Source organism: Corapipo altera, unplaced genomic scaffold (genome assembly GCF_003945725.1).
Source record: "Corapipo altera isolate COAL_440 unplaced genomic scaffold, ASM394572v1 316, whole genome shotgun sequence".
Classification (NCBI taxonomy): Eukaryota; Metazoa; Chordata; class Aves; order Passeriformes; family Pipridae; genus Corapipo; species Corapipo altera.
This window is the reverse complement of record NW_020884974.1, coordinates 481801-494400: the sequence shown is the minus strand read 5'-3', so window position 1 is coordinate 494400 and position 12600 is coordinate 481801. Positions and strand designations below refer to the sequence as shown.

Here is a 12600-nt window from a genome sequence, read left to right as displayed (position 1 = left end):
CAAACTCTCCCCCCTAAACCCAAGGGATGACAAAAGCTGGCCAGATAGAGCCTTGGTTCTCTCATATGTAGGACCTCGGAGCCACCCAAACTCCCCCAAGTTTTTGGACCACCAGGGAACTCCCCACAACAGCACCTTAATAACAGAGCCATCACAGTACAGGCACGTGCCTCATGGCCAGGGGCAGTTACTTTTGAAAAACTGAGAATGTTTTCAAGAGATGAAGTACAAGCAGAAGCCCACAGGCCTCCAAAACTAAAGATTCTTCCCAAATACCTTGACCTTGCAGCACATCTTAAATATTGAACATGAAAATCTGACACATTTCAAAAACATACTACATAGAAAAACACAAATAACTTGTACAGATTTTTGCAAGAGTAGCTTTTGTTGCATTTAACCTGCCCTCTTATGGAAGAGCAACAGAGCTGCAGAAGGGGCTGGAGCACAAAGAGCAGCTGAGGGAGCTCAGCCTGGAGAAAAGGAGGCTCAGGGGGCACCTTTCACTCTCTATAACTCCCTGACATGAGGGTGGAGCCAGGTGAGGGTCGGGCCCTGCTCCGAGGCAACAAGCAACAGGACAAAAGGATAGAGCCTTAAGCTGCACCAGGGGAGGTTTAGATTGGATATTGGGAAAAATTTCTTCACTGAAAGGGTTGTTGAGTCCTGAAACAGGCTGCCCAGGGAAGTGTGGAATTACCACCCCTGGAGGGATTTAAAAGACACATAGATGTGGCACCTGGGGACACGGTTTAGTGATAGACTTGGCAGTGCTGGGTTAGCAGCTGGACTTGATCTCAGAAGTCTTTCCAACCTAAATGATTCTATGATTGTAAGACATGGAAAGAAAGATCTGAAATACCACCACAAAACCCAATCCATTCCCTCACCTTTCTTCGATTCTCAACCTCCTACTTCCTTATGTGAGACTATTATCTAGACTTGGATGCCAAGCAGAGAGTGTAAATCTACCTCAGCTAAAGCTGAGAAGAGCTTCAGCCATCATTCCCACTGGCAGGAATCTTCCCAAGCAAACACCAGCATTAGATGTGTGTCAGCTTTTTTCCAGCTTCACACAAAGGGGATGGATTTTCCCAAAATGGTCTGAAATCACTGTCCCAGCTCCCAGAGGAACATCTTTTACTGCAAAGTCAGTAGTCTTCAGGTTTCTCTTCTCCAAAACACACATCATCTTATACGCTAAAGATGCTCTAAGGACAAACCACTGTCACAGACACGACAAACATCCTGCTCACAGACATCCTGTGGTAGAGGTGACAATAAAAGAATCAATTCAAAGCAGAGTTTAACAGGGAAAACAGCTAAAAGCCACCACAACAGCACTCTTCAGAACTTTCTACACTTTATGGTGGGATAATTAAGCTTGCCAGCAGGATCTTGAAGCCTTCATTCTGATTGCTGATGATATCCTAACAAGAACTACTTGATCTCAAGATGTTTGAGCAAATTTATAAGTACGAAAAGCGTACTGGAAAGTCTTCTGTTCGTTGAACAAATAAAACCCTTCTATGCATCTGGAGAAGAGGCTAACACACAAAACACATCTGTATGGAGCTAGAGGCAGATCTTTACTTTGCATGTACAACAGAGAGCGCTGGGAGAACAGCAGGGATAAAAGCACAGGCACTGTTGTTCTGATAACAACACACACTGACTCAGTGCTTTCTGAAATAGCTGTCAGTCCTGGAGCACAGCACAGGCCTGAGATAAAACACGCTGTGTCCAAAGGAAACAGGACCATCAGGCAAAGAACTCATCAACTCACCTTTGCTTTTTTGTGCTTCTTGGAGCAACTCCATAACTTCTCTTTCTGCCTGCTTCAACCTCTCCTCGAAGGCTTGATCAGTCACGGCTTCTTCTCCTGCACCCAGATTTGCTATCAGATTTTCCAGCTCCCGCAGCCTCTCGCGTTGTTCCGCCACCTACGTCAGAGGGACAGGGCACAGCTATGACACAGCCAAGCACCTTGAGCCTCTCTGCCTTCAGCAGCCGTCAACAGCCAGGGGCGCAGCTGCTGCACGAGCGGGCACATGCCACTGTATCCAGCAGTACCAACAGCAGCATTCCTGGCCTTACCTTGTCTTTCACTAATCTGTAACAGGCTGGACACTCCTGGCAGCCCGGCCAGGAGCGGTTGTAGAAATAGTTCTCCTCACACTGGTCACAGCGGGTCCCCACGAAGCCCTCTTTGCACTCGCAGCGGCCGTTCTCCTGGCACTGCAGGGAGCGTGAGCCCTCCGGATCACAGTCACAGGCTGTGGGAATTTAAACCTCAGTCAGACTGGAGAAGAGGCAGAAACACCCTAAAACGCCAGGGCGAGAGCATACCCTCAATACCCTGAAACATCTGCAAGAGCTACGGGGCACAAACCCACAGCTGAACCCCACTCCTGATCACGGTGCTTCTACACACAAGTGAGACCCAATGTTCACAGCATGTGTTCAGCTTCGCTATTGCCTCTCCCACAAAGCATTATTCTACCCCATTTCATTGTAACCAACTGCAGTTACTTTTCCTGCTCTTTACAGGCAGGGATATCAATGAGGAAAGTTTGGATCATCCTGTTTTTCCAATGGGACAGGACGAAAGCAACGGGAAGGCTGCGTGTGCAACATCCTTCCCATCTGCCTCGCTCTGGCCTCTCAGACTTACGTTTGCAGCCTTCAGAGCCAAAGCCGAAGTGGTTGCCCTCGCACCGGTCGCAGTGCTGGCCGGCGACGCCCGGCTGGCACTCACACTGCCCGCTCCGGATGTCGCACTGCCCGTTGGTCGAGCCCAGCGCGTGGCAGTTGCACCTGGGAGAGGCAGACACACGTCAGACACAGAAGGGACACAGGGGTGAAGTGCCTCCCTGAAGGGCGCAGCGCAACGTTTGCATTTGCCCAAAGTCGCTTTTCTTGCAGTGCAGCTACAGCAGGCGAGGCACTGAGCCTTTGAACTGTGCAAGGTCACTTGCTGCCTGCACTAAAAAAGGAACCCATGAGCTCCTGCTACAATCACAGAGTCATGTGGCAGTTTTCTATTTAAAACCCTGATTTGGAGCTCTTTATAAAGCTATTTATAAGTCAGGCTTTTTGCACAGCGTTAGTAGCCACTCCTTGACCGCTGCTCTTCCCCAGCTGCAGCAGCATCGAGGCACAGCATTTACTTGTGACAAACATCACATTCCTGCCCAAGGTAAGCCCAGACCCTCCAAAACCAGGCTCTTTGCCCCAAGCCAAGGTAAACATCACCTCTCACAGCCACGTCCACTCTGGAGGTTGAAGAATCCAGGCTCGCAGGCACTGCAGTCCCTCCCAGTGACGTGGGACAGGCACTCGCACTGCCCAGTCACTTGATTGCAGCTCGTCTGCTGATTCACAGTGCCATAGGGATTGCAGTGACAAGCTGCAAAAATAAAGGATGGAGAAACACGCACCAAGTTAGAAGTCCCTTGTGGCGTTGGTACTCACCGGTCCCTAAATAGGCCTGGATCCAAACCACAGCCAGCAGTCTGCATCGCACAGTCCTTTTGCCTCAATGGCAAACCACAGTCTGCATCGCACAGTCCTTTGGCCTCAATGGCAGTAAGTGCCCACAAATACAAGGATTTTAACAAGCTCGAACCCATCAAACCACCACCACACATCGCTGCTGACAGGCACAAGCAACAGCCTGACGTTGTGTCCTCACAGCATCTCTTTGGGGACAAAACCATTGTAAAATGCATGAGGAACCAGCTCTGACCTCTGCACTTGTCGGCGGGGTCGGGGGCCAGCGGGTTCCCGAAGAAGCCGTCCTTGCAGCGGTCACAATAGAAGCCGGCGGTGTTGTGGATGCACTTGAGGCACTCCCCGGTCTGGCGGTCGCAGTTCCCCACGGCGTTGGGATCGATGTTGTCGTTGCACTGGCACAGGCGGCAGGGCCTCACAGCACCGTTTTCACCCAGCGGGTCCCCAAAATAGGCGTCGTCACACAGCTCACACCTCTTGCCTGGGACACAACACACACTCAGGTGCTGCAGCAGAAAGCCCTTTGCTGCCACCTCACACAGGATGTCCTTTCCAGTCCCTTCTGAAAACAAAACTTTCCAGCTTCCTGCACTTTCATCCTCCTATTGGGGTCAGACACAAATCCCTCCCCATGTCTAAATTCAAGCTGCTTTTTCACTGGAACTTTGCATTATGAATCATTTCCACTCCTCCTTTCCCTCCTATCATAGAATCAATCGGGTAGGAAAAGACCTCTGAGATCATCAAGTCCAAACCTTGATCCAAGCCCACTGTGGTTCCCAGACCATGGCACTGATGCCACATCCAGTCTCATCTTAAAAACCTCCAGGGACAGTGAATCCACCACCTCCCTGGGCAGCCCATTCCAATGGCTGATCACTCTCTCTGTAAAAAATTTCTTCCTAATATCCATTTAAGCCAAACCTATTTGCTGTAATTTGTTGTAAATTTAAGAGTTCCAACCAGGTAGAGCTCCATGGGGCATCACTGCTCCAGGAAGTTCCACTGCCAGAGATGTGCCAAACCTCCACGGACAGCCGCTGAAGCATCCAACTCAGCAGCTCCCTACACTTACTGCAGATCTGACCTCCCCAGCCAGCTAAAAATTCCATTTGTTAGGCAGTTCTTGCACACAAACGCTCTTTTCCCTCACATTCCAGAAAGGTGGCATGACACAGGTGGAGCTCCTGTGCAATCACACAGTTACAAGTAAATATGAGCTTGTACAGACACCTGAGCTGCAGGAATCTGGGCCCCTGGACTCCTCCTTGGTTCACAATGCAGTGGCACCCATGGGAACCTCCATGAGCTGCTTGGTCAGGGGGTTTTCTAAGCATGTCAAGCATTTACAGGTATTCTGTACTTTGGACTCTGCTATGCCAAGCATAAAATCAGCAGAGAAGCAGGGAGGAGGCTGCCAGCCATCCTAAGGCTTCCTTGCTGTTTGCAGGCAGAACAAAACAACTGCTTAACAACTCAGCTGCATGCTTGGACTTCACAGCTTATTGCTTTGAAAAAAAAATCTCTATCCGTTCATATATTTCTCATTAAAACTGCTGAGCACTCGTTTGATCTTATATTTTTTTGGGCAGTGTTTGTGAGTCTTTGCAGCCTTCCTGCTTTTCCTAGGAAGCATCCTGTGGTGCCTCCCTGGCTGGCAAATTGCATCTTCTAATTTTATTTCAGTCTGACCCACCTCCCTGGCTCCTTTAAATCTATTTTCTGCATACAATTACCAGAGTTCTATTAGAAGCCAGCATGGCTCACCTACATAGCATAGAAATGGTCAGACTTTGCACAGATCAAGCCTTTGTTGCTCTCTTGTTCTCGAGAGACAAGCACAAGGAACATGGGAAGCCCTGAGCCTCACACAGGACAGAAAACAGGGCTGAGGAAGGGAGAAGGATTGGAATCAGAAGAAACAGCAGCTTTCACATTGTGGATCAGACTCCCTGAACTGGCAGGAGACACGTTTCCACAAGCATGTGGATGTAGAAGATGATTTTTTGTGTAGGAACATACCTGTAGTGCCAGCCTGGCAGCTGGTGCACACAACCTCCTTGGTGCGGGGCACGATGGCACAGCTCGAGCTGCCCGGGCAGGGGCAGGGCCGGCAGTCCGCGGCTGTGCCGGCCGTTGCATCGCCGTAATACCCCTCACTGCACTTCTCACAGTGAGACCCCACCGTGTTATCCTTGCAATTGCACACGCCTGGAATAGAGAGGGACATGAGTTTTGCTTCCTTGTCCAACCTAGAAAGGAAGAATCACCCTCCCTGTTTCGCCAGCCCTCTCACCTGTCTCGGGATCGCACGTCTCGCTGTGCCCGTTGCACGCGCAGGGCACGCAGGGGCTGTAGGGCCCCAGGCTCGGGGTCTCTCGCCGGTGCCCAGAGGTGCAGCGCTCACAGAACTGCCCCTCGTATCCCACGGGGCAGGAGCAGCTTTCCACCCAGGCCACGGGCACGCCAGGTCCAGGGCGAGCACTTGTGATGGTGACATCGTCCAGGTGACCGGCACCTAGAAAGCACCGAGGGGGAAACTCTTTGTAACCACAAAGGCTCTCATCACCACTTCCCAAAACACTCCGAATGGTACAAAGGATAGACAGGTGGGTGCTTGCAGGTGGTGAGGGGAATCAAGAAGCAAAATCCTCCAGGAAGATTTAGACATATAAGAAAAGATTCAACAGAGCTCATGAAGGGCATGTGCAGAGTAGGAAAGACGAGAATAACAGAGAAGGATGCTGAGAAGAGCAGGTGAGCAAGTACAGTCAGTTTATGTCATATTTTACATGGGTATGGGTTCCATTTCCACATCAAATACCAGAACCAACTCCTGTCTTTCAAGACAGGACAGACCACCTCTCAAGCAATTTTAATACACTGCAAACCATGCCTCGGGGCAAACTCTTCAGCTATTCCTCTCTAGCCATTCCTTCTGCTGGCATTTCAGTGCTTCCCCCCTCTTCTCCCAGCCCTTTCCCTGGGGCAAAACAGAGTCCAGACACAACATAGCTGGCTTTTAACTTATACCACTGTGTTTGTACCACTGCAGCAACTCCAGTGCACTGAGGGAGCCTCAGCTCCCTCATATTAGCAGTGGCTACAGCACTCGGGATGGTTTGCTCCACACCTTTCCTCCCCTCCATTTAACAACTCCGCATTCCTCTTTACAAGCCATCTGTACTGAAAACATTTGCAGCTTTCCAGCCTTCTCCAAATGCAAATTCACCCCTTCCATCTTTCTGAAAAATTCTTTGACACTCAACACCACCCAAGGACACATTTTTGCTCCTAATTCATGTCTGACTTCTAATAAACCCGCATTACAAGGAGTTTTCACTTAAGTTCTGCACTGGCAGCACTTTCAAGACCCCATCCTTCCCATCTGCCATGTCAAGGTAAGACCTGGAAACAGGGGGGATGTAACCATTCCTAGTGTAGCAAAAGCTGTGGACGAGTGTTATAAACTCCCTACGTCTCTCCTACCACGTCCTTCGGGTCTCTGTACTGTGTATTTTTATCAATCTGGAAGACAGTGGCCATGCAACACAGCACAATCCCCATGTTTAGAAGCAAAGAATCAGGAGGTGATGAGTGTTGAGCTTCCAGACCCTCAAAGACAGTACTTTTCTTCCCCATATCCTCTTCATGAGGCCTGGGAGAAGCTGTTACACAGGAAGACCAAGTGAAAATCCATTGGCACAAAGCTTTGCCAGATAAGGTACCACAGCTATTTACAGCCCCACAATGAAGTAACTCAAGCACCAGACCAATGAGTCTGCCCCCTCCCCTCTTCTGCGGCGTTCTGCTCAGCAACTCACTTCTCTCGCTGTATGTCCCACGGATCTTGATGGAAGTCAAGTTGTGGAGAAGCTTCTGGAACTCAAATGCTGTTAGAGCAGGCCTCCATGGGTAATCTGTAGCCTCGTGGAGCCTAGGGAGAAGGGCCATGCATCATCAGCACAGCTTTCAAATGTTAACAGCTGCACCCTTTCAAAGCCCCCTTTCCAAAGGCAGAACGCTGTTGCAACATCATCTGCATGCACTTACACAACGCTGCCAGACAGCGAGTGAAAAATCAACCTGATAAGAACCCTCTTACGAGCTAAAATTAATGATCCTGGTTTCCTCAAGAGCTCAGAGGCCAGGGGCACCCCAAGCTCAGCCCCGGCTGCTGCCACTGTACCTGAAGGTGTAGGTCTGTGCACTCTCACTGGGGTAAGAGTTGCCCTGGGCAATGAGTGGCACCGACACTCTCAGCCCGGCCCCTTCCAGCACCAGGTCCTCTGCAGAGAGCCGCGTGTCCCGTCTGTCCACGCGGAAGGAGAAGGTCAGGTTTTGCCCGTAACTCAAAACCTGGTTGCCCAAGAACTTGCCTGAAAGGATAAGAAATCCTTACAGTTAGGGGATGGAACGTAAAGGGGCACAAGCAGCACAGAAAGCCATGCTTCTGGAATGACCTACCTGGAGCAACGAAATACATGGGGAAGTAGCTGTCCGAGATCACGGAGATATCCCGAGTCTCTGCACTCCACTGCAGTAAGACTTCCGAGCCATCACGCTGCTCAGCACGCCACTCATCCCCTCCTGAAAAACCAGATGTGCCAGAATTAACACCCTTGGAAGATGTGGCTTTGCACACACTTTTCATGTCACTCTGTTTGTATATTAGTTACTCTACGGTCTGTGCACAGGTACTGACAAACACTACATTTCCCATTTAAGCCCCTAACCCCAGTGCTGACTTGAAGCCTCTGAACTTTGAGCCCTATGACAACTACTTGTTCAAAACCTTCTTTTCTAAAGAGCTTAAACAGGCACGGAAAAACCTGCAGTCCCCTACGACTTGTTGAGAGTTGCAGCCTTTGTATGAACTGTTCTCCAGTGGAATTTTAATTAAAAAGATGTTCTTTTCAGACTACGCAGCATGAAAACATGCATACACAGGAAACTGACTGCATGAAAAAAAAAAAAAAGGTTTCTCCCGAGCTTACAGACCCATTGGAAACACAACTGTGTTTTATTCAGAGCCACTTAAACTCCAAATCTGAAGTGATTTTAATCCTTTCAATCAGAAACTCCTGATTTGGTTCGAAACCTGAGGAAATGCTTCCTTGCCAGCACACCTCTCAAGCTAGAAAAGCTTTGTATTTGCAATTCCCACTTGCACCTGCCTGGTGTACAATAACTGCCCAAAGCCAAAGCTGTGAATTCATACTAGCTGAACAAACAAGCAGCAGACATGGAAACACCAGGTAGCTTCAGCACTTCCAAAGGAGGAATCCTAGACCTGCCTGCCCAGGATTTGAAAGGAAGGAGTTGTTTTTTTTAATAGTTTCTGACTTGAGTCCGCAGCCCAACCTGAGATACAAAGAAAGGCAATTTTACCAAACTGGAAGTTGGAGGTGATGCTGTAGATACTGTAGCCCACAGCGCTGGTGCAGACTGAGGAGTGTCCAAAACAGAAGCAGGGGGTACAGCCCCTTGGATTGGAGGAATCCAGATGGAAAAATCCAGGTTTGCATCTGAAGACATGAAGGAAAGAGAACTCATTTCCCTGACACTTGACCCCAGGTTATCGCTTGAATGTTTCTCATTCTTGAAACAAAGCCACAGGAGGAGAAACTCACCTCTCACAGTGGAAGCCTTCCACATTATCCTTGCACGCACACCGCCCTGTCTCCACATTGCATTCCCCTGTGCTGCCAGCTGGATTGCAAGAGCAGGGTCTGCCAGAGTCAGGAGAGAGGACAACCCATTAGGAGCCACAGAGAAAGCTTTCAAGAGTCCAGGTTTATTTTAGAGAGCTGCAGTCCCCCTTACCTGCACCCAGCTTCGGAGAGGGAGTGGAAGCCCGGCTGGCAGCGGTCACACTTGTCCCCCATCACGCCGGGCTTGCAGCTGCACTGGCCGTAGCTGTCACACTGTGTGCTGAGGGAGCCTGTGGGGACAGCAGGGACAGGCACCTCAGCACACACACACAGCTCTATCAGCCTGCAAGCTCTGAAACTTCACAAAACGGGCAAGGAATATGGGAGAAGAAAGTGGGAAGCTTCAAGCTGACAACTGAATGCTTACCTAAAGGCTGCCCCTAGTTCACAGGGATTTTTCCCCTGGCACCCCTAGACAGATGAGTTGTTATCTAGTTTTCCCAAACTATACTCAGTCTTTTATTCCTACCAACCAGCCTTCTAATATATAACTATAATTTTAACTTCAAATTGCATTCTCATCCTTATTCCTGCTCCATCCTCACTGTTACCTTTGCATGCCTCTAGTTCCATGCTGTTTTATCCTGCAACACACTATTTCCGATATTTTATTCCCCAAATTCCTTGTGTTCTCCCTAATGACCATCTCCCCTTTGCCAGGGGATATCCTGACCTCTTCCTTTCATGCTCCAATTTCCTCCCTCAATTCCCAAGTTGGATTTAAAGACTAAACTGCCTCCTCAGAGTGAAGCTGCATCTGCCACCATGAACCCTAACAAACTCTTGAGCAAAATTCTCGTTTTTTGGAAAGACACCTTCCTCAGTACTGCTCTGTCCAAGTGGACTTGCACAAAAAGCAGTAGCAGGTTTCTTTAATCCACAGTGGACAAAATGCTTTCTTCCAAGCATCCCTGTAGCTGGCAGCCTTGGAGCTGTCAGCACTCCAAGAGTTAACTACCTGGAGAAAAATGTTTTAGTATACAGAAATAGTTGCTTGTTTCCACTTCAATCCACACCAGAAGATTATAGCAAAGTGAAGACTTATAAGATGATTAGGCTGGACAGGACAGAAGAACTCACAAAACCTTTACCATATACAGCCAAAGTTAAAATCCCCTTTGCAGTCTCACTTAGGATTATTTAGGAAAACACAGCACTCAGACAAAAAATAGCAATCTAAACATATCCAGGGGATTCAAATACACCCTGGGTGCCAATGTGCCACGGGATACAAGCTGATGGCTAAGTTATAAAGTCCTTTGAAAGCTGTCCCTAAAGACCTGAGAGGTCACCTCCCTACATCTTCTTGACTGTCTCAGCTGACACCAACCCTCACCCATCTTAAAATAAGGTCTGACATGACCTGGGAGAGCAAACAGAAGAAGAAAGGGCCTTTATTGGTCAAAAATTTCACAACTGTACAACTCTCTGACCAAATTAGATAGGAGATGCACCCTGGCAGACCTCTCCCTGGCTGCTTTTAGGGCATGCTGCAAGCAATTACTTACTCCAGCTCCTCTATTTTGAAACCTCACATCATACCTTACTATGTGTTACCCTTTTGTCTCCTTCCCCCTTACTTGCTGTGGGCTGGTGTAGTTATGGGATCACTCCTTACAGGTCAAGTGGTTCCCCTGACGAGAAAAGATTTGTTCTCCTGCCAGAATTCCCCCCACCTTCTTTTTTTTTAAAAAAAAAAAAAAAAAAAGGAGTTTAACTACATATTTTCACTTTTTTTTTTATCTCACCCCCACTCCTTTTGTGTTTAATGTTTCACTGGTTTGTATTTATAGTGCCTGGATACTCAGTAGGAGAAACTGATGCACCAGCTAAAGTTCACTACAGTTCCTCAGTATGAGCAACTTCCAGAAATATCCACTCACATCATCTCAGTTGCTAAGAATTTAAATAAGTTCTTTAGTACTGGGAGCATCCACGGCAACACATACACAGTGAAAAAAAAAAAAACCACAAACCTTACATTGGAAGGAGTAAGTGCTGCAGGGGTGAAGCATCTAACCCCAATTAGATCCAAGGATAATTCAAAACAAAATTCAACACAATAAACATTTCATATATGGAGGGGAAAAAAATAAAGCAAGAAATAGCCAAAAACAGAGGTGGGGTTTGTGCCTGGAAGCCTGCAGCAGGCAGTGCTTACCCACGGGGTTGCAGCTGCAGGGCTGGCAGCCCTGGTCGCTGCCTCGGCGGTAGAAGCTGTCCCTGCAGCGCTCGCAGTGCGGGCCGGCCGTGTTGTCAGCGCAGCCCCGGCAGTGGCCACCATGGCCCGTGGAGCGGTACAGCTCGGGGTCGAAGTAGCACTCCTGGGACCTCCCGTTACAGTCACAAGCTGCAAAGACAAGGTGCCATCAGTGACCAGCCAACCCTGACAGCACAAAACCCTGCAAAGCTCAGAGGAGCTTTTAACCATCCTGAGCCCTGGGGTGTTTGTGCATCATAAGAACAAAAAGGGAGAAGCAAGTTTTTGTGGTGGTTGAATGAGGCTGTAAGGATGAAACAAACTCGAGACCGTTCTCATCTACATTCAGAAGAAAACCAGCACTTCCTACTCTATTCCCTTGCACATCAGGCTGCCATTTGCAGCCAAAATGCTGCCCTCCCACACAGCAAAACCAATCTCCATCATCCAAACGAGCATGAGAAGGTAACAACGAGGTTACTCCATTGCCATAAGGAGAGTTTCTCCCCTGGACTGCAAATCTCATCTGTCTAGGCAGCAGGACAACACAGTTTCACCAGCCTGTCGAGGGGAAGACCAAGGTCTTGACCAGACAGCTGGGACCGATCAAGACACACAGAGGTCAGACAGGAAGAAAGCTTTTCTGTCTGAAATAGTTTCCCCATAAAGTAAACTACCAGGAGCTGTGGTCTGGGACACAAACCCAAGCAAACTGGTGTTCCATGACAGAGAGCTGCATTTTCAGTCCAGAACTGCTGCAACAACCTCGAAATGGGATGAAACAGTTGACAACCAACAGTTAACAATTAACTGTAAAAACCAATAACCCAAGTACAAAGGCAAGTCAGCAGATGCTAAATGAGGAGTTTTTGTAAGGGCAGTTATACTCCAGCATACCAAATACACATTTCTTTTCTGTGAGTCCTATAAAGTACAAGACTCTACATTTTTGCAGGACACCTCTTCCCTAAATGTTGCTCCCATCCTTCTCCAGAAAGGAGATGCCCCTTCCTAGGGATCTACCAGAAAGCTCCTACAGGATAGGACTGGAATGACTAACAGTCCCATTAACTGTGATTAATACTGACTGACTGCAACTGAGGTTAACTCCAACCATGCAGGGCCAGCCTCTGTCCCCCAGCAGAGGCAGGGGACACAGCCCCTGCAGCCTGT

The 12600-nt window shown here is 48.7% G+C and overlaps 1 protein-coding gene across 1 annotated transcript in view; it reads right to left on the bottom strand.

The window, feature by feature from the left end:
- LAMC1 (laminin subunit gamma 1) overlaps window positions 1–12600 on the bottom strand; it is a 64971-nt gene that overhangs the window by 7667 nt on the left and 44704 nt on the right. Inside the window, exons 5-18 of the mRNA XM_027665299.1 lie at window positions 11389–11577; window positions 9340–9457; window positions 9147–9245; window positions 8905–9041; window positions 7981–8103; window positions 7703–7892; window positions 7338–7450; window positions 5810–6031; window positions 5536–5724; window positions 3749–3994; window positions 3256–3409; window positions 2675–2817; window positions 2098–2276; window positions 1787–1943 (exon numbers count right to left, since the gene is read on the bottom strand). Coding sequence (XP_027521100.1) covers window positions 1787–1943; window positions 2098–2276; window positions 2675–2817; window positions 3256–3409; window positions 3749–3994; window positions 5536–5724; window positions 5810–6031; window positions 7338–7450; window positions 7703–7892; window positions 7981–8103; window positions 8905–9041; window positions 9147–9245; window positions 9340–9457; window positions 11389–11577 — 2259 coding nt within the window. The remainder of the gene's footprint in view (window positions 1–1786; window positions 1944–2097; window positions 2277–2674; window positions 2818–3255; window positions 3410–3748; window positions 3995–5535; window positions 5725–5809; window positions 6032–7337; window positions 7451–7702; window positions 7893–7980; window positions 8104–8904; window positions 9042–9146; window positions 9246–9339; window positions 9458–11388; window positions 11578–12600) is intronic.